Raw genomic sequence first — 27,234 nt, 5'->3', positions numbered from 1 at the left:
ACAATGCTAACATACATGTGTTTTGGAAGAATAACGTTTACAATGTTCAGTATCTTAATTTAAGCACGTTGGGAAGCTACTTAGCACTTAACACAAAGTACAATTGAGTTTAATGTGAAAGTAATTGTTCATACAATGACATTTTGATCTGATAATAGAGGATTCAGCCTCTGGTGACCATAAAGTCTGTAAAAAAATTCTTGGCCATCCATGTAACAGCTGTTTGGATATTTCAGACTGTTGAACCATCCATAGTTACAACCATCCATCCATCAGCTTTACTATATATATTATCCTTCTGAGGGTTGGAGGTGAGCTGGAGCCAGTCTCAGCTGAGAAGTGGGTACGTAGCCTGGACATGTCGTCACTGTTACGAAAAGGAAGAATGTTATAAACCTTTCAACATGGCTACGCAAACATCTGAACATTTAGAGGTACAGAAACGTCTCCAAGTAAACCGTGAAACAAAACTGAAAGAAATGAAGCCAAAGACACGGAAGCTCATTTGCCAATTCAATCTTTACAAAACCTGATTGAGCTGTGGCGGCCTGGAAACGCACCATAATGAGCATCTGTGCTGCAGCAGGAGGTGTGAATAAACTGCGTACCCCCACAGTGTATGATGAGAGCAGTCCAATGAGCTCCAGCACAATCAAATTGATGGGCATGAAAAAAAAAACTAATGGCAGGATGAAAAGGTGGAATTAATGTAGAAGAAAAGAAGAAAAGCGATAAGGAAGAATGAGATGGAGTGAAAAAAAACGAGGAAAACCCTTTATATCTCACCCTGTCGCAGAGAAGCTGCCATTTCCCATGAATTCACAGCAGAAGACTACACAGATCTCATTTTGTCTCACAGGCATCCACTGAGCATTTTGCTTTAAAGACAAGCTGATATTCAGTAAGTCTGACAAACAACTACTGAAAGTGACATATTTCTCTGTTTGCTCACAAATTAATCATTTAACTGGTCATTTAACTTTTAAAGTTGTTGTTTGTTTGTGACTATGAAACAAAAACAAAAAACTTCTGTGTGTGTTAATATAAGAACAGATGCATTTCCTGGTCACCGTCTGTCGCCAGTCTGCTTAGTCATGCTAAGGCTAATCCAGCCCAGAGCCTGCCTCTTTTATATGGTTTGCAGAAACAGCAGAGCAAAGGGGAAATTTAAAGTAAAAGATCTGGGCTGGGTAGTTTCCTTAGCGCACAGACTGAGGGCAGTGCCATTATTCTGGCTCCACGTACAATGTGTTTGAAGTCTGGAGGTGCAGTGGAGGTGGGCTTGGGCCCAGCAGGTGGGCAACAAGGCTGCTGAGAGAGGCAGAGTGGGAGAGAAGGGAGACGACGCCAGCCAGGAGGCCAGACAGACTGAAGTGTCTGGGTCTGGGGGCTGCAAACACATGTGGGCCTGCACGGGACATGGAGGTCTGATGTCTGGGGTCAATGTTGTACTTTCTTCCTATTAGTTGGTTTAAAAAAAAACAGACACCACACACGTAGATAAACCACAAGCTCAGCAGCCTTATCTTTTTGTCCATTTGTTATTATAAAGGATTTCAGTGGGGTGAAATAGAGTTCACATACACAAGCACACAGAAGAGTCTGTACATATGTCTGTGTGTTGCTGTCCTGCTCCTACATGAGCTACTTTCTTTTTCGTTTTAATACAGGAAGCCCAGTGAGATGGGAACTTTAAAAAGAATAACCTTTCTGAGAAACAAGAAAACTATGGTAACTGAGGGAGCCTTAATTGTTAAGCACTTGACTATTAATAGGGCTGTTAAAATAATTTAATAGTATAGTTAAAATTGGGAGCATTGCTTGGTTTTCCTACAAGATATATTTTCTACTTCAGACAACTCAAGGGCAACCACTACCTCGGCAAACTAATCAAGAATCCCCTGACCCACTTGGATGAAAACTATCTTTAGCCCAACACCATTAGGTTCAAATAAAGATGGACATTACATTTGTCAGTTCATGCTCCCTCCACACAGACACATATGTGGAATGCATCATGCTTGCTTTCTCAGACTACACAAACACGGGCCGTAAACATAACGTGCCGAGCAGAGCATCCCAAACTCAGATGCTCTAGGAATGCTAACAGAGTGGTGTTAGATTTCCCAGCTTCCACCGCTCCCTCCTGCGTTGAACCGGCTACAGTTTCTCTCAGTTCAGAGGTCAACAACTGATGAAATGTGACTGCCAGGCCTGCTGCGTGTTAGCTTTTAGCTACCTAGTGGGGATCTGAGGATCGGGCCATTGCTGTAAAAGTGAGAGACACTGCCTTGTTAACACTGTGGCTGCACTTACAGCAGGCATGGACTCTGATAGCTACTAGGAAACACAGCAAAGGACAGAGGGTGACAGATTTCTGCTGTGAACCTGTCGTCCGCAAACACACCATCACAAGTCCCACTCTGCACCTTCACACTGATGCACACAGATCCTATTAACAAAGAAGCTACAAGGAGTTTCTGTTTTTTTTAATAGGGACAGTATGTGCTCATTATTATGCAGCAGATATTTCCTCAGTTGACACCGGTCTGACAGCATGGGTTTGCCTGGGACGAGCCAGAAATGGTGGATGTAATGGGACGGAAAGATCTGGAGTTGTGCCCGAGCCTCTTAAAATGCAAACCGAGCCATCACACTGAGAGAAATTCTTCCCTCCCTAGGATTCAGAAAAAGAAAAAACATAATACAGAAACCTCGATTCAAAAGGAAATCTTCATCGCAGCAATTTTGAGAAACCCCAACTTGATTCAGCTATAGTGATGGCAAACATTAGCCTGAATGAGGCTCCTCTAAATAGGTGGTCCGAATGACAGCTCAATTTTCTTTGTAAAACTAAAAAAAACGTATATAATGGTCTTTAGGGACTCATATGAATATGAAAAGCCGCCATTCTACGCTTTGTCAGCTGGACAAAGGACACGGCTGTGAATCTGGGAGACGAGCCCTCATCTGGCTAAGCTCTCAGAGCGTCTGTCCAGAACCCCGTGCATTCCTCTGTTAAGTTCCCCTCAGTGGGCAGGCACTCTCCCTGCCAGGGTCTTGTCTTACCTCCGGTCTGACTGCAGCAGCTGCCTGCGTTTGGACGACCTGGACCAGGAAGTGTTGCTTAAGAGCACTTCCTGTACACCTCTGGGATCAAAGCAGGTCATGGGGCCGACATATTGAGGTAAACAACACCTCAACTTAGCCCTGTAATATGCCACAATATGGACTAACCAATTACACCACACACCATTGTTACAAGCTATTGTAACCACCACTGCACGGTGGCACTATAAAAGCACGACCACAACCCTCCTACTTGAAGAGAAGCCCTGCCCAGCTCATTTTGGTGTTAATGGAGCACCAGAGAACAAATGTTTGGGGCGGCGACAGTGTTAAACATGCAGGGGTCAGTGCCGATCCCATGGCAGCCGCCGGGATGCAGCCTCCTGGGAAAGCAGACATTCCGCAGAGCAGAGCTGTACGACTGCCTGGTTACAAAAACACGACAAGTCTTGACATGCGGCCCATTCCAGAGCAAGAACACTAACAAACTAGTGGAAACACACACAACATGCCTTCAAAGCATGGTAATGACGGCCATTAGGTCTGATTATTCATCTGTATGACCTGTGGTGGCGCACATAAGATCTAACTTCCTGCTATCACAACAACGCAGCAGAGAAAGTCGAATTCAATGACTGTCTCTGGCCACCGAACAGAATAATGAAATAACAGAAACGTTCCTACATGATGATCGACACCGGCTGAAAATCTGCTGAAGAAAGCTGTCGTCCCTACAGATCAAATCTCCTTTGACAGGATTACAAGGCTACACTTCCCAAACATGGATGATTAATAAGTTCCAGAGACATTCTGGTAAAGAGGGGAAAAACACACACACACACATAAACGCCAACCAACAGCCACTGTAGTCATTCACTGTGAAGCCCTTAAACGTGTATTGACATTTTCATTATGCAAACTAAATCAAATGCACACAATAGCAACAAATCCCCGGAGCTTTCCTCTGGTCAATAATCTCACAGCTTGTTTTATTCTGAGTCTTTCCTCTAAACTCAGGTGTCCGGAAGCAACGTGGCCAGTTAGGTACAACCACCCATTAGTCAATTCATTTCCAACAAAGACTGGCCAATAATTTCCCCCGAGCCAGCATTGCCCCACATTGATTGCTCAAGTCCGAGACAGATGACACAATGGGCTCTTCAGTCCACCCACAGATCTGTGAACAGAAGACGGAGCCGGCATCGACTGCACAACATCACTGAATTGGATTCTGGATATTTACAACGGGGTTTAATGTAATTACCTCGGATACATTGAATGATCTGCGCTGAGTAACGCGGTGATGCATCACCTCGGCCCACGCCGTCACAACGTCCCTCAGGTGACGGCGGCTCCCACAGCAGCAATACTATGTTTTGATTGACGCCGGACGTTCACCTACATGTGCTTGTTACTAAAATAAGGAAGCTTTAGACACACAGCTCTCACCGACCATGAATTTAAAATAGCAGTAGTTCTATTTTATGTGTAATGCAGACGTGAGTAGGCTCTGTCTAAACAATAACACTGTTCCTTTTTTTGATGGGTGTTAACATCGCATATCGCACACTGGCTATCTCAGTAAAGGCTGTATTGTAAAACTGGATCAAATGCTCTCTCTCTCTCTCTACAGCCCAGGGAAATTCAGCAATTAGGTTGTGGTAAGCCAATAACTCCGATAACATCAGCAAGACAAAATGAAACTCGTAACTTATCAGATCGATTATACTCGATACTACTATTTCATATAACCCTGCAGCAGCACAGAGGTAGAAGGACTGTGCATTAGAGGGAGGTCTGGCAAAGCTGCATCTTCTTAATACAGTGAAGAATTTGATGCAATCTTAAATTACCACAAACAGCACAGGACCACGGACTAGTGACTCACCAATGCCTCTTTCGATATGACATAACTATTTCTTTTAAGTGTATTATTCTTTATGGGCAGAGAATAACAATAGCAAATCATTTTACAAATTTTGGGGTACAGTAGATCAATTATGTGTTGTGCCTCCTCACTGTAGTACAACACATGTTAATCTGAGCATCTCTACGTACACTGTGGTATGTGAGGAGGCGACAGATACTGTGTGTTGACCGTACTTTGCTTTATTCTATGGAGATTAGTAATTATAGGGAGATATTAGCGGGACAAACAGCCTCTGGGTGACAAGGGAAAACCTCAAGTGAGCAGCTAAACCTCTCTAACCTTCATGGTAGGTCCTCTGAAGGATGTGAAACCCACATCAAATGCTAACCTCACCAAGGCCTTTGGTCTTTGAGGTAAATAGATGTTGGTTTTTTTTGAGTGGGTACAGTAAAGATCCTGTACAACTGGATCTCTGCTCCTCCTTCCCCACTGAGAGCTCTCAGGTCTAGACTGTGTGTAAGCTATTAATAATACATGTGCACCCGTTTTTTTTTTTTTAAAAGGAAGAAACCCTGGGCTGCTTTATTGCACGTTTCTCTAGTTAAATTGCACAATTGCCTTCTGAGGTGTCGGTGCACATTTCAGTGAAAGCTGGCAGGGACTCAGCTGCCTGGGAGCTAACAAAGAAGCATGCCCCTGCTCCGGTGCTGCACTGGTTTGATTTGTTTGTTTGGCAAATGCAAAAAACATGACTGTAACCAACACTGATATTGAGGATGTGATGAGCTGTGAATGATCAGGTAATATTAGACTGGGAAGACACTGGCTCCCAGTCAGGTATACCCGCCTCTGCCTACCTGAGCAGGCTGGAGAGCGGGTGAGAGGAGGCTCCGTGGCCGCCGCTGTTGCCACCTCCGCCGATGCCCGACGACCCGCCGCCGGTGCCCGCTGACTGTCGCTTCCCGGATAAAAGCTTCTCCACGGCGGCCAGGTTGCCCGTGCGCGCCGCCTCAAGAAGCTCCTGCTCCTTCCCCATCGCGGATCCCGGAGAGAAGAAGAAAAACCCCGGAGGAGGCGCGGGGAAGAGAAGGAGAAGGGAAAGGGGAGGAGGGGGGGGGGAGTCGGTTGCGGGAGTGAAATTCCTCTGCGATCCCGATGTCAAGTTATTCCTCCCGGATGCTGCTGGAGCTGGAGCTGCCGCCGCTGGATCCGCGAGTCCCGGTCCACGGTGCCGCCTCCGCCGCCGCTGGAGCTGGAGCTGAAGGGGGGGTAAAAGTTTGGCTCAGCCGCACGGAACCAGCATCGAGTAAACTTCCTCTGACCGGTCCGCTGCGCCTCGTCCGTCACTTCCTCGAAACTGCCCTTTCTTCTTTCTGCTGCTCAAAGCCCAGACCCTGCACACGCACGAGCCCGAGCTGCTGCACACACCAGCTGGATGGGTGAAAGCAAAATGGTGCCTGTGCGACTCAGAGGCTACTACACCCATCCAGTTGGTTAAAGATCTATTGTACCACCACTCCTAGTATCCACGATTCAAAACTTTTTTATATTTGTATTCTAATTTGACCAGTCACTCATCTACATTATTATTATTATTATTATTATTATTATTATTATTATTATTATTATTATTATTATTATTATTATTATTATTAAACTAGAAGCTTGAATATATTCTTTAAAAAACTCAAAATACAGTCCCTAAATTAACAAGTGTGCACAGGTTGTAAACAATGAGGGAAAGCATAAGAATTAATTCAGTTCTGCTGATAAAACTGTGGCAGATTCCCACATGTGTGTAAACTGGGACATTTCATCACGTTTATCAGGTGACAACTCACAGTTTATGAGTAAAATTAACAGAAAACAGTGGGGATGACTGTTTTAAACTGTAAAAGTTCAATATGTAGTGTGAGATAAATGTAGTCAAACCATTATTGTATTAGATTATTATTATTTATATAGTAAATGTCTTGTTAAGTGTGTATATTTCACGTGTTTGGCACATAGACTGTAGGTTTGGCACAAGTAGTCCTCGTTGTTACTGTTAAGTGTTAATAAAGTTCTTACAAAGCGGAAGCGGAAGTGAAGGGTACATGCTAATGAAAGTTAGCATTGTCGTTGCAACCGATGCTCCCAGACTTGGTGACTTGCTTGTAGGGAATTTGCGGTGTTCACAGACTAGTCACGTGTATGTGTGTTAATGTTTTAATGCGCTAAAGCAGGTAAAGTGAATGTGTTTCGCTAACCCGCGTCAATTACGGAGCTAGCGTTAGCTTAGCTTCATCATTAACTTAGCTACACCATTAGCTTAATTGTCGCTACTGCTTTGTTGACGCCTGGCTGCAGAGGAGGTAAGTGCATCTGTTAGACTCATCTCCATCCAGATGTGTTTCTATAAATGTCAGAATTAACACAAGCTCACAAAGTATTTGTTCCTTGGTAGTTTGTAAACATGTCATGTCCCGTTTGCTCAGACTTGAGCTGGGAACTGAAGTTAAACTTAACTCGTATCCAGTCAAACCAGTGACTTATCATCATGTCGTCGTTATTGCACAGATAGGGAAGCTGCATCATGGCGGACCCTGCACGAATCAAAACTGAGGACAAATCCTTGAGGAAAACCTCAGAGGATCATCCCAAATCCGAAGAAACCGAAGATGCAAAAGCAAAACCTGGGCATGAAAGCAAAGAGTCGTCCTCGCAGGATCCGTCCAAACAGGATGTTAAAGCTGTGAGTTGTGCAGCTTCGTTTCTCTCAACAGCAGAGGAAGTGATGGAGTTCATATTAAACAACCTATGGACCTTTCCTCGTATTAATAAATAGCTTTACACCCCCCACTGCTAAGAGACATTTGTTCACACTAGTGTCGTTGTGATGCCTGAATGGTTCTGATAACAAAACACTACTACTACTACATTGTTATTGTAAGTATAGAAATGACAACATTCTTTATATCCTGAGTTAGATAAACAATAATCCTCTAATATCCCATTCAACACAATAAGCTCAACACAATGAAAACATCTTTAATTTTAAATGTTGCTTTAGTACAAGCAGCCATAAGAAAACACGTTTTCAATGAACGACTATCTGATCTGAGTTTGGGTTGAAAAACAAAAAAAACATCAAACTCACATTGTGCATTTGATATCAAAAAATGATTGCAAGGAAATGTAAGCTTTTAAGAAGATGAATCCAGATGATCTTTACTGACTTTACTTATTTGAAACTACAACAGACTTAAAAAGGTTAATTGGACACAATGTTTAAAAATACTATATCCAAAAGGAAATCTCTATAAAATAATACAAAATGAAACAACATACTTTACCATTACCATGGCTGTGTGTATGTGGTGGTTTTACAAAAGTCATCCCCTTGTTTTTAGTAGCTACAAATAATGTCATCTTCCTCTGTAAAGGAAACAGCAGCTGGAGAAGATGAGGAGGAAGGATCCTCCGGCCAGGCTTCCAAAAGACTGAAGGTGGAACCAGAGAAGAAGAAGGAGAAACGTCTCAAGGTTGATGAGGACGAAATACAGAAGATGCAGTAAGATCAAACATTTTAACTTAACAGAAATTTATTCAATTCTTGAAATTTGCACAAGCGTCTTTTTTGCTAAACTTCACCATCACCTTCTGCTCCTCCTGTATTTTTAAGGGTTCTGGTGTCGTCGTTTTCTGAAGAGCAGCTGAATCGCTATGAGATGTACAGGCGCTCGGCCTTCCCCAAGGCCGCTATTAAGAGGGTACGCTGTTCGAGACACTGACAAATTGTTCTTAAGTTTTTGAAATTAGAAATTTGGGTCTGAGGTTGTGAGTTCAAACCCTGGTTGATAACTCTGCTCATGTCTATTCGAGCAAAATGCTTCAGGAAAAGCTCATTTCCTCTTCCTCCCTTTTCCCATCTTCCTCCTATTCTTCCTCTAAATGTCAAAAGGCACCCAACACATTGTTGCTCATAGCAGCTAAATATCTTCTTCCTTTTCCCCCCCAGCTGATCCAGTCCATAACAGGATCATCGGTGTCTCAGAACGTAGTGATCGCCATGTCTGGTATTTCAAAGGTTTTTGCCGGGGAAATTGTCGAGGAAGGTGAGTGGCAGACTTACAAAGAATGTTAGGACAAAATAATTTCAAATATTTCTATATAAGCTGACTTTATTTGGCCCATTTCTCAGCGTGTAAGATTATTAATGTCATGTTGTTTGTCTTTGTCCTCGCAGCGTTGGATGTTTGTGAGAAGTGGGGAGAAACACCACCTCTTCAGCCCAAACATATGAGGGAAGCCGTGAGGAGGTTGAAGAGCAGAGATCAGATTCCCAACACCAAGTTTAAGAACATTGTCTTTCACTGAGGCACCAGAGTTTTACATTGTCTGGGGATCATGGAGACAGAGAATCGGCTGTGATTTAAAAACGTTGGGCCATCACGTGTCAAAATCCTGTCCTGGAACCATTTCAATGATCCTGCAGCCGACCAGGGGCTGATCATTCTCCAGCTCAGTGTTGACTGTAGCACTGAAGAATAAGCAGAAGAGTAAACCTACCAATCGACTCTAGTTGTCAAAGCTTAATGTTACATTTAAATTTTATAAAATTCTACTCATGTATTATGGTTGTAAATACAGTTTTATACTCAAACAAGTAATATTTTGTTTTGGTGCAGTAGTTATTTTTATGATTCAGTGAACTTTGGACACATGAGACATGAGATCTCATTAGTGGTGAACCTTGTCCTTCCTGTTTATTTCCAATCTGTGAGAGCGAGAAGGCGACTAATACATTTGCTTTCTGTGGCGAGGCAAGTCGCAGCGTGGTTGTGTGGACTTCAACCTGTGATATTTGCATCACATTTGCGTATGTGTGCCCTTATTGAGAGGAAGTGGTTTGGATGAGGGACAACAATGGAACCTTTTTTGCCAGATTTATTTATCATCTTAGTTTGTTATTGGTTGACAAATAAATCAGATGTTCAGGTTTTATTTGGAAATATGTGACACAAACTTCTCACACTAGTAAAATGACTGATACTTTGAACAGACCATGTTTTGTACATCGAAAGAATTGCGTCATCGATTAAATCACAAAGACACAACTGAGAAGTGTTCAGCAATTCATTTATTCTGTCACCTTTTTCAAATATGTTCCACATACGTTGGTTCACAGAACCAGTTTTATATTAGTCTTGATGAAGTGGTAAAGACGATACAAAATTCAATGTAATTCTACATAAATGCCAAAAAAAAGACTGTCCACAGGGGCTGCGACTTCTGCGCCACTTAGGAAGATATCACAAGGAGTCCTCTGAAGTGATTTACATTAAAACAAGTGCAATTTCCAGTGAAGTTACTACACAAGTGCAAGTAATTCACGAGGCATATACAACATACATCACTTCAGCACATGCACCGAGAGAGAGAGAAACACACCCTGAAGTGAGTCCTGCTTCCCTCTCCGTCCATCTCATCTTTTTTCATGGCACACTGGGTAAGGGTTCAGTTGTCATGGAAACCCTGGCCTGCTCTGGAGTGCAAAAAGGAAGTCAGCAGGTATCAGAGCACCAGTTTGTCTGCAGCTCAGGGACGCTACGTATCGCTGAGGCCTGACAGAGGAGTGAGCAACTCTACAGCTACATATGTCGCATCCAGAATGGGACGTTCAGTTTCGTACCACCACCACATGTTTGTTTACTGAGGCCATGCAAAAACATAAAACACCAAGAGCTGAGGAGAAGATCACAAGTACAAGTGACACTGAGGTTCAAGGGCAGAGTTGCTGCCTGGTTACACAGACTGAGGAGATGATGAGGAGTCCACATGCAGTTGAGGGGGAAAAACACTAAAAACCTGACAGACGAGTAAATTGATTTTCTTTGATATAAGTAATGTTAAGAATTCAACATCAAACATATAGTGTTACTGTTCGTTGTCATGTTTTTGGTTCAAACTAAGCTTTCTTTTCTATTGCTTCAATATTTTACATTCCTCTTTAAGAATGGAAAAATATCATTCATAGCTTGCAAGGCAACCACAGATTGAAAAAAAGATAAATACTACTGAATTCTGAATGAGCAGTGCTGTGGTGAGACAGCCACCAGAGGTCTCCAGGGTACAGAATGAGACACTGACATGAGGTCATTTTCTAGAAAGAATTCATGAAATCAATGTTACACTGATGAACAGATGAACAAATCAATCATTGTTTGAATCGATGCATGTAACAGATTTATGCACGAATAAAGGAAAGTGACAAATTTGAACTGGCAACCGGCCCCATAGATAAACTATCAGATCAGGGTGTAACATTGGGAAATATCCGTTTTTGTTGTGGGTTTGATAACATACATAAAAAGACAGTATGTGAGTATAAGCAGTACCGTAGCTTTTTAAAATGTCACCTTCTTTGATTGATATGGCTTCAATACACCGTCGTCAATCTGGTCGCACAAAAACACAGGCGTTGACAAATCTAAATAAATACACATGTAAAACAACAAACACAGTGAGCATTAAGTTCATCATGTCTGATCACTAAACATGATCAATGTGTACAGAGGTAATAACACAAGCAGTCTGACTTGTTTCCTGGCAAGCTACAATAACACGTTTCAAGAGGGTCAAGTATTCTATGTCTGGTTTTGCTAAAATACCAAACCTCTCGCAGCAGAGAGTGAAAACACTAAACCGGTTACAATACTGAAGGTACCGTGCAACCTGCTCTCCAGAGCCGGGGGGGGGGACGAAAGGCGTGACATTCTGCCACCGAGCACCGTTTCACAGTACAAAAGAAAAACGATAAACCTTTCACAGCTCGGAGAATAACACAACACTGGGGAATGAGTCGACCTGCTTTCTGAGAACAGAGAGAACTTGTTAAGTTTGTGTGACCACTGGTGATAAAACAACACAACACTGTGACACATCCCTCTCTCTATGAAAGCAGTGTTGTTATGCTTCTTCCTTCTTTTCTTATTAAATTAAAAAGTGCTTTGATTTCCCTACCTATTAAATCACATCTCCAACAACAGGTAATACCTATTTTATAATACTTGTAAAAGAAAAGAAAAAACATGGATCTATCGTATTTAACACTTAAACAGAGGAACTCTACGTCACTTAGCCTAACGTTATGACTATCTGTAAATGTGCTATGTGTAAATTAGCACTGTTCACAAAGCATGCTTGACGGTAACTTGTGTTGTATTTTGCAGAAGGAGCGACTGATGACTGTCTGGCAGTGTCAGTGCATGTGAAGAGGAGGTTTTGGCTTGTGCCTGACTCAACAGTTTCGTAACACTAGTATTAAAGTGGAGAGGATTAAAGCTGGATGATGTTTACTCTTGCATGCTTTGTGACAAACACTGAAACCACACACTGAGTTCACTGTCCACACTAATGAATTAGTGAATGAAACAACCACAATAACTTGGGTTTAGTGACGCAGTGAGGAATATCGACACTGCCCAGTTGAAATATAGTACCAATAATGTACCTATAAGTTAGTCCACTAGCTTCCCCTTTAAGTAGTTTTTATAAGGGCTCTTTTCATATCTCATGAGTAGCATGATAATAGAATGGGAAGTGATCCAAAGCCTCAACTTTCATTTTCTTCTCAAACATGACTAATGCCCTGACATGTCTTTACGTGAGTCTTCAAGTTTCCTGACCTTCATCCTGATATGTCTGATCACAGTCAGTCAGCACTGATCAGGGGTCAGAGAGTAAACGCGGGGTCATACTTTCTGAGTTCCAGAAGGAGGCGCTCTCTGTCACTGAGGGCCTGGGTGAGGACAGCCTGGGCATCAGAGAGCTGCGACTCCAGAGTCTGTCTCTGTAAGTGCAGGATTATTGAATCGGTTAGTTTCAGCTGCAGGTAATGGGGGCGCTGGCTACGTGCTCCACGCCAAGAGGGCAGATATCAGATTCTGACAGACAGCAACAGGTGTCATTACGATACCATTACACAAGCTTGTATACAGAGATATGCTGTGTGTATCTTAGAGCTGACCAGTGATCAGTTTAACAGCTGTAATTAAGACTTATATCTGAAACATGAGTGGAAACTAATCTGAATGAGTCAAACTTTACTTCAGTTTGACAGGACTTTTAAGTTCTGATGAGGAAATTTACATAATCTTTTTGTGTGTGGTTGAAAAAGAATCATAAATGCCAAATTTGATAAATAAAAATAAATATATTTTACCATCTAAATAGTTTTGAGTCCTACTTTGTATATTTTTCAGATCAATCTTGTACAGCTGTATTTTGTTAGTTTAGGTTTCCCTTACCTCTCTCTTCTGTAGAACAGCACAGGAAGTGTCTGTGTTGTCTGGACCAGCCACAGGAGCACCTGCTAAGGATTCAATCAAAAGAGAAACCGTGACTATCACTTTCTGTTCATCAGTCTGTGAATATGCAAAAAAATAATAATGTGTCTTCTCTTGCCCACCTTTGAGCCTCATGATGCCATCGTCACTGCGCTCCAGGAGAAGCTGATCCACGATGAAAGTGGCTGGGACAGGTTGAGGGGCTGTGGGATAGTTTCTAGGGCCGTCATCCTAAAAAAAACAAAGAACGAGGGATCCTGGTAATTCACATATCTCCAAATAAATCAAGCCTGGCTGCAAATTGCTGCTTCATGCTCTTTACTCCAAGAGATTACAGATTAAATTCCATTTACTTCTAATTACCAGGACCAGCCACTTAGCGAGGTCTTTCTGTTTACAACAAACAACTAAACAATTTGTTGAGGTCGTTCAGTTCAGTTCAGTGGAGAAAAACATGTTGACATCCAATCGTGTCAAATATTCTGACTTTGCTTGACCCCAAATCCAAACATGACCAAGAACCAACCTTCATGGTGATGGTGATGTTGCTCATGTGTAACTTCATCGGTTGGCCATCAACACTGAATTCGTCTTCGAGGAAAGGCCCGATGTTAGTCACTGTGGAGGCTAACAACTCGGCCTGGCAGTCCTGCACTCTCACATCCAGGAACCCCAGAGACTCAGCCAGGGAAGAGTGTCGGGCTGCAGACGGACCCATTTCTGCTCGCATGCGCACCACTGGAGACCCACCTCGCCTGTCCTGGTTCTGGACTGGTCCACCGGGAGCTGCAGAAACAAAAAGGAGAAGATACATTTGTGTGAAAACTTTACACTGCAACCAGTTACTGCAGGCTTTCTTTTTTTTTAGCAAGTTAGAAACCATGTTTTGATTTGAAGGCATGTATACAACAGAAGAAAAAGAGTGCTTATAAGTTTTGTGTTTATACTATTCAACTCAGCAGTGGTGCCGATCCTTAAACCTGTCATGATTTGTTTGTTTGAAATTGCAAAGAATTTAAATTAAACTTAAATTAAACTTCTGGATGCCAAGGAAGTCGATTGATCTTATTTCTTAATCCCTTTTCTTTAAGTTTATCCAAAATACTAATCTACATATTAGCTTTTTTAGAATATGATTAGCACCTGTAAAATATGGAGTGTTGCATAGGACTCATAGGAAAGAGACTTTAAATTATAATAACCAGTTTACCTTGTACGAGCCCAGTCAGCACGTCAGACACCTTGACGGTGCCCATCTGCACAGGGCTCAGGCTTTGGGCTTCCACAGCCACAACTTGGTTTTCTCCCTTTACTTCCATGGTACATGCTGCTCCACTCATGATCAGTAACAACACCGAAGACTGTAACCACAGCACAATGAAGTCACACTTTAATTGATTTGAATTATTCTTTGAGATATTATTTGTTCAGGCACATAATCAACCAATCTTTTATTTGTATAGAACTTTATATTAGAATAGTAACCCACCATGTCCTGGGACACGTCCTCAGTACTTTGGGACAGGGAGCTGCTGAGGTCAGCTGATGAACCTCCCTCTGTCCCTGGGGCGGGGCTTCCCCGGCTGCCTAGTGGAGTGTTGTTGGGTCGCATGGACTCCACACCTGACTCTGGAAACAAAATATAAAGCTGTAGTAGGTGTCACCTGAGGTATTCAGAGAATTTGTTATGGAAACTTTCAAATACCTGAGTCCATGAGAATAACAAAATTGTCGCTGACGTCACTATCCACATGATTCTCATCAGGTAGGCTGCCCTCCAAGATAGCACTATCGAAGGAATGCTGGGAAGGAGACTGCTTCATTGGTTGGTGACGCAGGCCGGCAGCCAACGAGGGGGAGGACTCTTCTGAACGCTGGACCTGTTCCCTATGAAAACACAGTCGTTAAGGGACAGCCAGAGAAAGCATGTAGTGCACAGCAGGGGTCCAGGCACACAAACAATCGTATTGTTGTCACCAACAGCCCAGCAGGAGAGCATTGGCACTTACTTTTGACTGAACAGTTTGCTCATCCCCGAGCCACGACTCAGGATGCTAAATGCATCTTTTGTTATTGAAAACGCCCCTTTTGTCAGGTCCAGCGAGGCACTGATGGCATCTTTAGTCGCATCCTTGGTGACGTTAATGGCGCTTGACAGCTCTCCTTCCAGGCTAAAGCTGGACGGCACGCGGGAGAGGGCAGGGGAGTGTCCAGGTGACAGGGGGGGTGAGAGGACAGCATTGTCCACTTGTGTTGACAAACCGCCCTGCTCCGGCCCCTCCTCCACAGCCTCACACGCCTCCTCCACGTGTTCATCCTGATCAAACGCAGAGGAGATGCCATTTTCCAACCCACCGTCCTCCAGGACCCCCTCTGCCGAGTGATGAATCGGGGAAATATCAGAGTCTGTCATGCTGTCTGTCTCTGGAGTGTGGGGGACCTCTTCCTCTGGCTCTGAGCTGACTGGTGGCAGCAGGAGACCTAGTTCTGCCGAGTCCACCAGAAGGGCAACGCAAACAGAAGCAGGGTTGTTTGTCTTCTGGCCACGTGCCTGTTTAACATCTCGCAGATCCCGGCCCAGCTCGGCCCCCAACCGAGCCATGGAATCCTTCATTCTCAGCAGTGCTACATACTGGTAGTGGTTGAGCCACAATTTCACTGGAGTGTTAGTGTGAACCAGGAAGTGGATGGAGGCAAGTGAAGCCGGTTCCTGTTCTGGAGAAGGCTGGTGGGCTCTGCTGGGACTGGAGGAGGAAGACGATGAAGCGCTTTTAAAGGCAGCAGGCTGACAGATCCACACGGACACGGCAAAGGGCTCGACAAAGGGCTGGGTCCGGCCTTTGGGGAATCGCCGAGCTCCATCAAAACCCAGGGTTACACGGGACAGACTGAGGGACCAGACGTCCTGGGATCGTAACTGCTTTCCCTCTAGAGGTTGAGGCTCCGTCTCTTGGGAGTGATGGAGGAAGGACGAGGGGATGGGGTGGAAGGCACTAAGGTCTCTGGGGTAAGAGCAGGGTGACGTGGGTTGGAAGAAAGAGCAGCTGGCAAACTTGTCATAGATGGTGTGGAGGTCAGCTCTAGAGCCATGGGGGCAGAGGCGACTGTTGCTGAGAGCCATCTGGGGAACAGTAATGCATAGAGACTGTGGACGCTCTGGATGGTCCAGTATGGAGGAATCCAAGGGAATGATCAACTATAAAACAAAAAAACGACATTACTTTTAAAGATGAACAATTAATGAAACAAATACAAAAACAAAATCACAAACATATACTACAAACCATTGTGTATTCACCTTAAGCTGAGCTGTATCCATGCGGACGTCCAGATGCTCTTCAGCCTTGCTACTGTCTTGCAAATGGTAGAAAGCTTTGACCTGGTCCAGCGTGTGCAGCAGACCCCTGGAAAACAGATTGATCCACAGCACGCTGGCTGGGTCCACACACAGCTGCAGGCCATTCAACTGGGCATACAGGTTCGAGGTGGGCACTGGAAGAAAGGAAGAAGGCAGGAGATGTTGATGGGGGGAGAATTCTTACATCATCAATTATAACTAACACAAAGTAAAAATTCTTTAACATATCCAAGAAAAATATGTTGGTGGTGACGAAAACCTTCTGTCGTGTGAATGTAGCAAAGCAGAAGCACACATCCGCTTTGAAATACAACACCATACAAAAGAATGTGAGTAAAACTGACACATTTATCTTAACTTAACGATAAACTAAAAGATAAGTTGGTACCTGAGAGACTTGGGTTGTCAGGAAAGTAGTACTCAGTGAACTGCAGATGAATTGCTGGTACGCAGTCTGGCAAAGCTTTACGGTTACAGGACAATAAAGACTGGGTCTTCTTGTTCTGACGGCCCCTTGTAGACACCTGCAGGTTGAGGATAGAGACAGTGGTGGAAATATCACTCAATGTGGGAGACACAATCAATCAATTACTCAACAAAAGTAAACTGTGAACAGAGCTAAAACACCTGAGTCTGCATATCAGTGACTTCCTGTCTTAAGGTGGGGGTGGTGTCCACACATACAGAATTTACATACAGAAAGTGTCTCTCGTTCTAACAAATGAGGAACTACAACTGTTTTTAACTGAAAATAACCCAGAAAGCAATCTCGTTCTTTTGTGATAAAAAAAAAGTGTGAAATGCAAAATGTGCCCGAGAGTGTAATTTGAATAGAAGGGGGGTTTCTCCATCTTGGATGAAAGACGAAACAGCAGGTGAAGTGACATTCATGGTGTTATTGTGTTCTCACTGAGAATACAGGAGTAATTTTGCTTAAAACTTCAGGAATTTCATATTGAATTCTGTGGTCTTTAGTAAAGCAACACCAAGAAGCAGTCTGTACTTGCAAGGATAATTTGATGCCAAATATTTACACATCATCCCATTAATATGTCAAATCAGCTCCTGTTCAAACAAACTGAATGGCTGTTCCGCAAAGTCTGTCATGCAGATGCCTCCAAGGCTGATAATCTGACACTGTCTATTCCAATTTGAATCAAATGCAAGAGATGATCACACTGAAGCACATGAGAATCTGAGGAAGAGCAGACTGTCCCTCTCTTTCCATCTTCAAAATGTCCAAGGCAACTGTGTGAAGTGATTTTAACATTTTTGAATGGAGACTAATATCTGCAGTATATTTAGTGTTATTGTCACAGAACTATTTTCAACATCCACTCATGTAATCTATAGTCATTATTGTAATCCACAGTGGGGACCTGGTGGTCACATCTGGGGATATCATTTTCTGAGTTAATTCTTTAAGATATAATTCTACAGGAGTTGCTGCTCTGTTCTCTGTGCTATGATCCACAGCAGATAACCACCTTTTAATTGGAGAGTAAAGCTTCTGTCAGAGCAGGTAAATTAAATCAGCTGATGATAAAAGCTTGCCTGGTGAATGTCCACGTCATCCACCCTGACCACCACGCAGCTCGACCGCAGCCTCTTCAGTGATGACCCGGTCGGAGCAGTGCTCCTGGGGGTCGTCTGGTCTTTGTCAGACTGTCCATCTAACGTGTTTACACAGGAGAGTAAACACTTTAAATAACTCGCTTCCGCACAAGCAAAACAGAAAACACAGATTTTTATACAGATAAGGATTTTTGCCTCCTCATAAAAATGTTATTCTTATAGAACCATATGTAGGTTTGTATGTCGTAGTGTTACCATCACCACTGTGCACCAGTTCTCATTGATAAAGTGATGTTTACAGCATCTCAGTTGTTTTTCTGCCATTTGACTGTAGCTACGAAGATTCAAAATAATCACGATTTTGAGTCCACTTCCTTTACAATCACATCACTCAGTCTTCATCAGCAGATGGAGTTTGCTCAGTTGCCATGGAGATGTATTTGTTGATATATAGGGTGTCATAGCAATTTGCAATTAGTGTTTCAGAGATTAACCATGGCAACAGATCCATCTCCAACCAAACTTTTAGAAAGTGGATTTTAAGTTTGAACTGTAATCAAACCATTATTTCTTATGTCATTGTATCTGTTTTCTTTAGGAAAGAAACTGATTTTTTTTTATGAAAATTCAAACCTTTACATTCACTCCTACCTTGGCCTGGCTTTGCAGGACAGTCCTTGGTTGGCCGGGGCCCCTCAGTGTGTGGCCCTGGGAGCCCGGAGGCCTCTACTCTCCTGTGGTACTCCTGCAGCAGTTTCCTAGCCCACTGGGCCTGAGCCTCCATGGCTCCACTGTGACGCTCCCAGTGTCGACACCCATCAGCTGGATTAGAGAAATATCAAAAAGCAACTATGATTCAGCAATCAGCAATTATTACTTGCTTCAGTCTGCAAATTGTTTAAAGAATGTATTGGAACAAAATATATGAAACAAACAAATCAAAATGGCAATTTAGGACTCACACGTGGAAAGTCATGCTTTACCTAGATGAGGTCTTTAACTATTTAAAACTTAAACAGATCTCTTGTTGCAAGTCTACAACCCAGTAAAATGTGGAAAATCAAAGGAGCCATAATAGTTTTCAAACCCCATTATCCAAACGTGCAGATACAGAATATGAATTGTGTAATTTGTGTTACAGTTTCCTATTTTCATATTCGAAAGCCTGTTATATAAAATAAAAGCTTTTTTAAAACTTTGTTTAATTGACCATAAGGGCTTGGAGGCTGATCTACATTCTACACTTCAGGAATTCCACAAAGACTAATGGCACTGGGCACACTCTCTCAGGCCATTAGTCTGCTTGAATAGTAATCCTCCTAACAGTCACTCTTAACTGGACGCTGTGGTTTTCGGTCGGACAAGTGCAAAGCCTCAGGGAAAGCGGCAGTTAAAATATGGTCGCAGTCATCCCACTCACCAGGTCTGTGGATGGGATAGTAATCAAAACCCAGCTTCCTGAAGGTCAGCTGCATCGCACCCTGCAAACCCGGAGGAGGCTCATCTGTGCAATATCACATTACAGCCGTTAAAAACACCATCACATGAAATACTTAGCAATTTACTCAAATTTAAGGGTTATTTTGAGAGTACGATCTTGGCTTTACACCCATACAGAGCAGCAGAAAGATACTGGAGTTACAAGAGAATTTCAATAGCTGATGCTTTTAGCACATGATGAGTTCTTCCCAACAAACCTTCATCCATTGAAGAACTATCGTTGCATATGTGTAAGTCCAAGCGGGATATGAATGTGTGGTACGAAGACTCCTTAACATCGTAGAGATCAAAGTATTGACTCATGTTGTTGGGGGTGCCGGTCGGAGCAGGCGGGGGCTCCGTCCACAAGCTGTGGAGGCCAGGAGATGGAGGAGACGTCTGAACCACAGAGGGAAGGAAAACATCTCAGAATGATCAACCAACAAAATTAGGAAAAAGTTTCTCGCAATACAAATTCCCTTCTACAGAAAGCTCAGTGTCAGAGTCTTTCTCAGTGTCCTTGTAAGAGGAAACTGAATGAATGCATAACTGCAAACCAATCTGGAGTCTGACGTTGTATTGGTGGATGCGCTGAGTATGTTCTATTTATAGTAACAACTTTATTTTTATATTATGCATAGACAAGATCAAAATCAGCTGAAAGTGCTGATGCGAGGCTTTAACACAGTAATTTTCTTCATGTGTGGAGAGTAACTTTTTTATTAAAAATACATAAAAATGAGTTGATATAATAACACTTTAAATAAATGTTTTTGTTTTGTTTACTGTATTATAATTATATTTATGTAACATTTCTAAATGAAAATAGTGGAACTTCTTTTATTTTAACAAACCTCGAACTGTAATATTTGTAAATCTATTTTAATTGTTTTTGTTTGTTGTTGTTATCTGTGTCCATTTTCTTGCATTCAGGTTCCTGGCAGCTTTATACTTAAAGTTAAATCGATGTTTGTCTGAAAACATTCATTTCATTGTCAAACATCAAATCCATTGAAATGTATGACTGAATCAAGCTTAGATGTTTTAATCCTGACCTTGGCCAAGATTATCCTTTAAAACAAATGAAGTATGTGTAGTTTAAACTTCTCAATGTATATTTTTTTAACCAATCATCAGTGAGCAGGAAGGAGGCGGTACCTGCAGGGATTCAGCGGTCATGCTCTTCCTCTGCTGGGCCGACTTCTCCATGGCCTCGCTGAGAGATTTGGCGTAATGAATGATCGCTTTGAGCTGAGAGTCGGTCAGCACCCACAGCAGGTCGTCCAAAATGAAGAGCAGCTTGGACGCCAACACATTACAGTCCTTTATCTGGATAGAACAATGAAGAATTCAACAGTTGGGACAAATCATTTGTAATTGGGATGACTTTACACATGTGATATCTAACCAATCCCATGAACAGTAGAAACACAGTCGTACTTTGCGTTTCAGAGCGATGCGAATGCGTCCCTGGTTGGTGATGAGACGTAACGGGGTGCTGCCGAGGTCCTGGTCATCACTCTCAATGGCATCCGCCTCGATTCGTAGACTCTGCCAGTTGATTTCTTTGAATGTCAAAACCTAATGGAAACAAATCAAATCTAAATTGAAAACGATCAAAACAAAAAAAGCACTAATTTCCAACATTTATATGGAATTATTGCTACTGGTGTGGTAAGGGTAAGATCTGTTTTTAGACAAACAGAGAAATAAAAAGCAATTCCCTCTAAGTGGATTAGAAGATCTCATTCTGAAAGGTTGCTCATCTTAACATTGTCCCTCCAGCTAATAAAGTCCAAGCAGGGCACTTATGTTTTCTGTGGTAGAAGATTGTATGTAGTGGGTTAATGAAAGTGTACCTCTCCTCTCTTTGGGTCGGTGACGCGGGTGTAGCGGAGGTCACTGCGCTGCCATGTGGGGTTGAGGCTGTTGCCTTGTAGCTGCCAGAGCTCAAAGGAGGCGTGGAAGGCCCGAGCCTGCACCTTGATGGTGATGGAGTTGATTCTAACAGACATGCCCTCCACCACTTTCTCAGCGAAGCCGTACTCGCTGTGAATGCAGAATATTAAGATGAGCGAAGGCACAGTTTACCGTGTTACATGACATGTGATGTGGTTCAGGATTCATCGTTAGATGCGTAGACTGACCTCTGGCCTGCTGTGATAGCGATAGGAGAGGGGCCGTTGGGTGGACGAGGCTCTTCACACGTCCTCATCTCCACCTCGACCTTATCCAAGAACTGCACACGAGAGGAAACCAATACACAGCATACCACTGAGATAGGGTACATAGAGATGGCCTAATATTTACCGATGATAAGCAGCCTATGGTGCAGTATAACAGTAGAATATCTGTAAAGGGCACTGCTGGAGTCATGCCACAGTTTGCTTATTTTGGATTAAAACACAGGGGAAGCTTAGTGTTGAAGAAATGTGGAGGAATTCTGCAGAGGGACAAAAATAGAGCTGTTCTTTACCAGGCAGATAGGGCTTGTTTTCAACTTCGTCCATTGTATCTGAAAAGAAAGGACAGCAGGGTCAAGAGCGTCAGTCACGAACACTTGCCACAGCATTCTGCACTGTTTGTCATTCACCGAGCACAAGGGCACAGTGACACTCAAGCTCCCACAACATGAAGCAGGGGCAACAACAATAACCTTCATTTCTGCCAAACTGCCTGTGCTGCTGTTTGTTCAGCAGCACAGGCCCAACACAGGAAGTTAGAGAAATAATGTGTGATTTTATGATTAGAAAAAATAAAAAAAAAGGAAAAGGATAATAAGGTTCATAATGTTTGGGATCAAACAAGGTTAACAAATATTAAAAAATGAGTTTTTATGACATGACATTTGTAAATAGGTAAATTGACCCACCCATTAACTGGAATTACCAAATGGCAGTCGTATGCCTCCGTTCACCATATACAGTAACTATCTCCCCTACTATGGATTATGTTGCTGAATAATGGCCGTTCAAGTGTCTGTGCAGAACATTATGATCTCACAGTGAATGTGACCTGTGACCTTTTGGATATTATATATCATTATAATGTCCTTTTACACATTAGTCCGATTTTTTTCTCCTAATAAGTGCATTGAACCCTGAGTTATGGCCCAAAAATAAAGGAGGATCAGCCAACACGAAAACATAATGCGTTGTGCCACGGCTGTTGCCAGCAAAGAGGCATTGCAATCCATTAAACAGTCTTTATCTCTGGGAGCCTTAAAACAAAAGAGTGTTTGTATAAACTAATATCACAGTTCAAGTTTCAAATTAAAGCTTTTTTAGAGAAGTAAGCCTGAAGCATTTCTAAAGAAATAGTAAAAGAAAAACATGAAATTGTGAAGGAGAGGTTTTGAAACAGGAGTCACTCTGTTGACTGGTTGCAACACCACAAACCTCATTATTGGGTTGAACTGAAATTACTACATCATGGTTGTATGTCTCCACCAACCAATCAAGTTACACTTCACATTCAGGTCTATCCGGACTCCTAAAATGGATGTAGAGACCTTTAGTGTCTGAGGTCGCAGCGACCTTGACATTTGACCACCAATTCCTATCAGTCATCCCTGAGTTTGTGCCAGAAGTCATGAAATTCTCTCTGGTAATTCCTTTGAGCTCAATTTGAAGATATTCCCTCAACGCCAGGTCACGTTCAAAAGGCCAAAAGGCGTTTTATGAAATCACAGAGACCCTCATCCTTGCGCCCAAAGCGAATTCCTGAGATATTGTGTTTTCAAGAGTGAGTGGGACGGACAGATGGACGGATATAAAACCTCCAACTGTCACTGGTGTGGAGACAGATAAAATGAATGCTATAAAAGAAAGCTATAAAATAGCTTTGGGTTTATTTAGTCAATAAAATACAGAACAGCTGCAAACATAAAACAAACTAAGATACATACATACATACACACAAACATATGAAATACCTGTGTGTAATATTGGACGGACTACTTTAAAGCTACTTTTAAATGTCATGTTTTGGGGATTATTTGAGAGCACAAAGCAGCTCCTTACAGCTCAATGTACAGCAGCAGCCAGTATATCTCAGGATCACTTTAGCCTCTGGCCTGATGTGTCCCTCTGAATCACGACATGCTCTCCATTATCAACAAGCAGCGCTGGTCTGGGAGATCACAACCTCCTCTCTGCGGTGCCTCCAGCGATTGTGGCACTGCCACTGCTTATTTGCTCAGTGACTCTACACACTTTCAAAAGCACCTCTTTGGCGTTAATAAACAGGAAACCTTTGATTAGTATGAGAATCAACAAGGAGACAAGAGTCAAATTTACATAATTGGTGCAGCATTTCTGCAGCAGCCCTGGTGTTTCAATAGAAAAGGGAGAAAGCTTCACTCGTCAGACCAGCCACACAATCAGGTTTGACGGGTCAGGAACGTACCCTGATGGCGGCTTTGTTGCAGTAGACCCGTGTGACAGCCAGCCAGGTCGGCAGGTCAAGCATGTTCTGCAGAACCTCCTCATCGAGTTCAAGGTTGGACAGCTGCCCCTCCCCCTTCAACGTGCTCAGGTTGATCTTGTCCGGGGACAGATTCTTGGTGAACCTGAGGAAAGGAACCAGATAAATATGTTAAAGCTAATTGTGTTAGAGGCGAAAACACACAGGCTGGATCTGGAGAGGTTCAGTGTAACTTCTATCAGGGAAACACCAGCATACGTCACTAATGACCTGGAAGATAAAAATGAATTATGCAGCTTGACTAAGATGAAGCAGTGCATCTGAATGAGTCATCCTGAGAAACCGTAGCAGCCTCCTTTGCTTGAGTAAAACCCACGCAGCCGCACTCCTCAACTAGGTTAAGAAGGCTAACATAGGGAGCTCCAACACCCTACAGCCCAATGCAGGGTGAATATAGGAGCAATCGGAGCAAATTGATTTGTCACGTATTTTTTATTTTGCATACATCACATGATCGAAAACTGTTCTGACGAATCCATGTGACATTTTGGAAATCCACCAAGAAATGGTGCTGAAAAAGCCACAGAAACCTTGAGTGTGGCTCACAGCTTGAAGACGTGAAAATTGATTGAACTTTGTTACAGCTGTTAACACTGTTTGTCCCAACACCTCGCTGCACCTGATATACCTGACAAGCCGTTCAAAAGCTACTCAGCACAAGAATAACGGCTCAACACAACCTGATCAACTGCTTTCCTAAAACTAACGTTTCATATTAACTCCCCCCCCATCGAGGTATAAAAGCACGTTGACATGTCTGAACATACAAAACAGCTTTGACTCAACCGTACGACTTATTCCGTTTTCAAACAAGTGCCAGATCGGCAGATAAGAGTGTAAAGAAGTGATTTGTGTTGTGTGCATGATTAAGAACTAAACATTGGAACAAAGACTAGCGTTTCTATTATTTCTTAAATAGGCTAATTGCTGAGATTAACATGGTTTAAGAAAGGATGAAATTCCACAGCTTCTTTAGGTAAGAAAAGAAACCATTGTGATAGTATCCTGCAAATGCACAAATGTTTAGTTTAATGATTGCAATATAAAACAATTAACACAAAAGGATCAGCCTTTAAGTGTCGATTCAATTTAAACCCAACAACCCTCAGTAGTTCACTGTGTGTAAATATAACGCTCCATCTGTATGTTTAGGGCAAAACATACAGTGGCTGTGAACTTTATTATTGCCCATTAATGGAGATGCTGTGTCCTATGTGGTGCAAATAATAGTTTTGATCATTCAGTGACAGCGACAACAAGAAGGAAAATAACCATCACTCGAATAGAAAACCTCTGATTTAACACATACTGTTCACACTCGAGATCAACTTTAGCCTTTACCCCCGTCCAGCCGGGCTACGAGGGGCCTTTTAAACACATTTCACCCAAATTACATTAGTTCACTGTGAGCTGTGCTAAACTGAGAGCGACAGAAAAAAACACAACACATTCTGCCTCAATAAAAACTAAAAAAGGAAATAGATCCAAGCGTGAAGGAGGATATCAGAGGACATTTAGGTTAAAAACATTATGTAAATGACCTAATTTCAAGTCGAATATGAATGTCTGGGCTGACGGACACTTGATGACACCACAGGTCTTTCTGTTTACATTTGAAGAAGTGGTCACCAATTACTTCAATTGTATTGGATTTGGCTGCTACACTGTTTACCCCAGAAACTCCAAAAGTGTTTTGTGGACTCAAACATTTCACCCACCCCTCCATCGGCATAGTGCCGAGTAGATAATGAGTGGATTTTCATTTTGGGGTTAACTATCCCTTTAATGTGTCCACAGACATACATGAGAATGAATGCTACTTCAAGTACAGCAATTAAATAATCATAATGATATTTAGGGCCCTGAACCACTAAGATATATAAGTAGACAGTTGGGTAAAGGCAGAGGAATCATTGGGGATCATTTAATCTATTATAGCAGCTTTCTAAAGCACATTTTAACGCAGAATACAGACGCTTTAATCTTATTATTATATTATTGTTAACCACACACACACACACACACACACACAGTTGGTAAAGTGATGGTGTGCTGAGATGATTGTCTGTCTTCACTGTCTCTGTCAAACCTCCTCTTGTTCCCCTCGTGTTCAGCTCCACAGTTTGTGAATCGGTGCAAATGACAGACACAGTTATCTGAGTTACATTCACTGACGCTGGACCCATCCTGCAGCCGAGCTAACAGGCTAACGCGCAGACGAGCCGGACACTTACCGGGACAAATGTTTCAGGATTTGCTTTTTGATGATTCCGGCCATTTCTCCTCGGGTCCGTGTCGCACTGAGCAGCGGTTCTCCCGGTTAAACAAACACGTACCAGCCGGTGGGAGCCTCCATTCTGAGCAGGGAGCTAACTGTGAGCATCTTCTGCTAACTGCTGCTGCTGCTGCTGCTGCACAGCTACACTGCTAAACACCGGACGCATGCACAAAAAACACACACACACATTTTCTTTCTTTCTTTTTCTCTCTCTCTCTCTCTCTCTCCCACTCACACACACATAATAAACTATAGCAAGAAAACACAACACAATGCTGCCATCTGTTGGGTGTTCAGGGAAAGGACGTGTGGGTGACAATCATAATAATAATATTAACAATAACAATTATAATAAACTTTATACTATGTTAAAAAAAAGCCATATGGTTTAATTATTGTATAATATACTCAGTTACTTCTACTTCTTCTTATGTGTTTACAAACACAACATTGCAATTGAAACAACATGAAGTGTGCTATGGGCATTGGGCAGATACAGTTGTTAGCCTGGGTGGCCATGTTTTTTTTTTTACAGTAGCCCAGACTGGACAAACTAAACACCTTTTGAGTTTTCAATAACAACTGAACTGAATTGAAGTTGCTGCAACATGCAACTTCACCACTAGATGTCACTACATTCTACACACTGCACCTTTAAGGAAAGGAAAAGCAATTTTTTATTCATAAGGCACCTTTTCATACACGGACATTTAAAAAAAAAAAACACATAGACAAAACAGAAGAATTTAAAATACGAAAGCACAGATTACAACAATCATCAAGCAAAATG

General features: G+C 42.5%; 3 protein-coding genes across 12 annotated transcripts in view; 1 reads left to right on the top strand and 2 right to left on the bottom strand.

Annotated features, from left to right (window-relative positions):
* Positions 1-6,358, bottom strand: part of LOC118110559 (ankyrin repeat and SAM domain-containing protein 1A) — a 63,575-nt gene extending 57,217 nt beyond the window's left edge. For 4 of the 10 annotated variants that reach the window (XM_035158432.2, XM_035158433.2, XM_035158434.2 and 1 more), the window contains exon 1: positions 5,797-6,358. In XM_035158432.2, coding sequence (XP_035014323.1) covers positions 5,797-5,975 — 179 coding nt within the window. In that variant the 5' untranslated portion in view covers positions 5,976-6,358. The remainder of the gene's footprint in view (positions 1-5,796) is intronic. The other 6 variants (XM_035158437.2, XM_035158439.2, XM_035158436.2 and 3 more) reach the window with 2 other exon arrangements.
* A 646-nt stretch (positions 6,359-7,004) lies between these two features.
* On the top strand, positions 7,005-10,038 carry taf11 (TAF11 RNA polymerase II, TATA box binding protein (TBP)-associated factor). The gene is made up of 6 exons (XM_035158872.2): positions 7,005-7,293; positions 7,499-7,673; positions 8,365-8,492; positions 8,604-8,691; positions 8,940-9,036; positions 9,168-10,038. Exons 2-6 carry the CDS (start codon positions 7,515-7,517, stop codon positions 9,296-9,298), a joined length of 603 nt encoding a protein of 200 aa, XP_035014763.1. The 5' UTR covers positions 7,005-7,293; positions 7,499-7,514; the 3' UTR covers positions 9,299-10,038.
* Positions 10,039-10,043: 5 nt separating this feature from the next.
* uhrf1bp1 (UHRF1 binding protein 1) lies at positions 10,044-26,660 on the bottom strand. Its single transcript, XM_035158870.2, has 21 exons — positions 26,401-26,660; positions 24,089-24,251; positions 22,158-22,196; positions 21,829-21,920; positions 21,541-21,730; positions 21,122-21,262; positions 20,840-21,010; positions 19,900-20,080; positions 19,623-19,706; positions 18,854-19,024; positions 18,182-18,300; positions 17,016-17,151; positions 16,568-16,761; positions 15,279-16,465; positions 14,975-15,156; positions 14,759-14,898; positions 14,480-14,630; positions 13,796-14,055; positions 13,392-13,500; positions 13,231-13,295; positions 10,044-12,773 (listed from the first exon to the last, which is right to left on the bottom strand). The coding sequence occupies exons 1-21, from the start codon at positions 26,442-26,444 to the stop codon at positions 12,657-12,659; spliced, it is 3,936 nt and encodes a 1,311-aa protein (XP_035014761.1). The 5' UTR covers positions 26,445-26,660; the 3' UTR covers positions 10,044-12,656.
* Between the last annotated feature and the right edge of the window lie 574 nt (positions 26,661-27,234).

The sequence above is a fragment of the Hippoglossus stenolepis genome, chromosome 6 (genome assembly GCF_022539355.2).
Source record: "Hippoglossus stenolepis isolate QCI-W04-F060 chromosome 6, HSTE1.2, whole genome shotgun sequence".
Taxonomy (NCBI): Eukaryota; Metazoa; Chordata; class Actinopteri; order Pleuronectiformes; family Pleuronectidae; genus Hippoglossus; species Hippoglossus stenolepis.
This window is presented reverse-complemented; position numbering and strand designations above follow the sequence as displayed.

What these genes read in the sequence shown, in the direction of transcription:
- taf11 (XM_035158872.2), top strand. Translation starts at nt 7,515, where the DNA reads ATGGCGGACCCTGCACGAATCAAAACTGAGGACAAATCCTTGAGGAAA. An exon ending in GACGAAATACAGAAGATGCA is followed by an intron (nt 8,493 to 8,603) that starts GTAAGATCAAAC and finishes TGTATTTTTAAG; the next exon opens with GGTTCTGGTGTCGTCGTTTT. An exon ending in CGGGGAAATTGTCGAGGAAG is followed by an intron (nt 9,037 to 9,167) that starts GTGAGTGGCAGA and finishes TTGTCCTCGCAG; the next exon opens with CGTTGGATGTTTGTGAGAAG.
- uhrf1bp1 (XM_035158870.2), bottom strand. Translation starts at nt 26,444, where the DNA reads ATGGCCGGAATCATCAAAAAGCAAATCCTGAAACATTTGTCCCG. An exon ending in TAGTTCTTCAATGGATGAAG is followed by an intron (nt 19,707 to 19,899) that starts GTTTGTTGGGAA and finishes GATATTGCACAG; the next exon opens with ATGAGCCTCCTCCGGGTTTG. An exon ending in CTGTTCTACAGAAGAGAGAG is followed by an intron (nt 12,774 to 13,230) that starts GTAAGGGAAACC and finishes CTGCACTTACAG; the next exon opens with AGACAGACTCTGGAGTCGCA.